This window comes from Plasmopara halstedii, assembly GCF_900000015.1.
Source record: "Plasmopara halstedii genome assembly, contig: Scaffold_2489, whole genome shotgun sequence".
Taxonomy (NCBI): Eukaryota; Oomycota; class Peronosporomycetes; order Peronosporales; family Peronosporaceae; genus Plasmopara; species Plasmopara halstedii.
The window spans coordinates 1-342 of NW_020189396.1; the positions used below are offsets into that span (position 1 = coordinate 1).

General features: G+C 49.7%; 1 protein-coding gene across 1 annotated transcript; it reads left to right on the top strand.

The window, feature by feature from the left end:
- Window positions 1–49: 49 nt before the first annotated feature.
- On the top strand, window positions 50–327 carry PHALS_04029 (Predicted phosphoglycerate mutase; the record flags this gene model as incomplete). Its single annotated transcript, XM_024718288.1, has 1 exon — window positions 50–327. A coding segment is annotated over one exon (278 nt), but the record flags the coding sequence as incomplete, so codon positions are not given.
- Window positions 328–342: the final 15 nt, after the last annotated feature.

Here is a 342-nt window from a genome sequence, read left to right on the forward strand (position 1 = left end):
AAACCAAAGTGCCAACATCAATCATTTTTCACTGGAATTGCCACGTGAGATGCTAGGCATTCACACATGCGATCAGCGCCGCAAGATTTCTGAAAAGAGACTGCAGTACCCGCAGCTAGAGTTTTGCGGCTTCGAAAGCGATGAAGACCTGTTGTGGACCCCCAATTATCGTGAGTCCGACGCTGAAATCGACAGTCGCGCGACCAAGTTCTTGGACACGATCTTTAATCTGCCAGCGAAGAATGTGGGTGTTGTTTCTCACAGCGTCTTTGGTGCTTCGCTTCTACGTGTGATTGGCCATCGTGCGTATACCATTGGAACTGCTGAGTTCCTGCCGCTTCT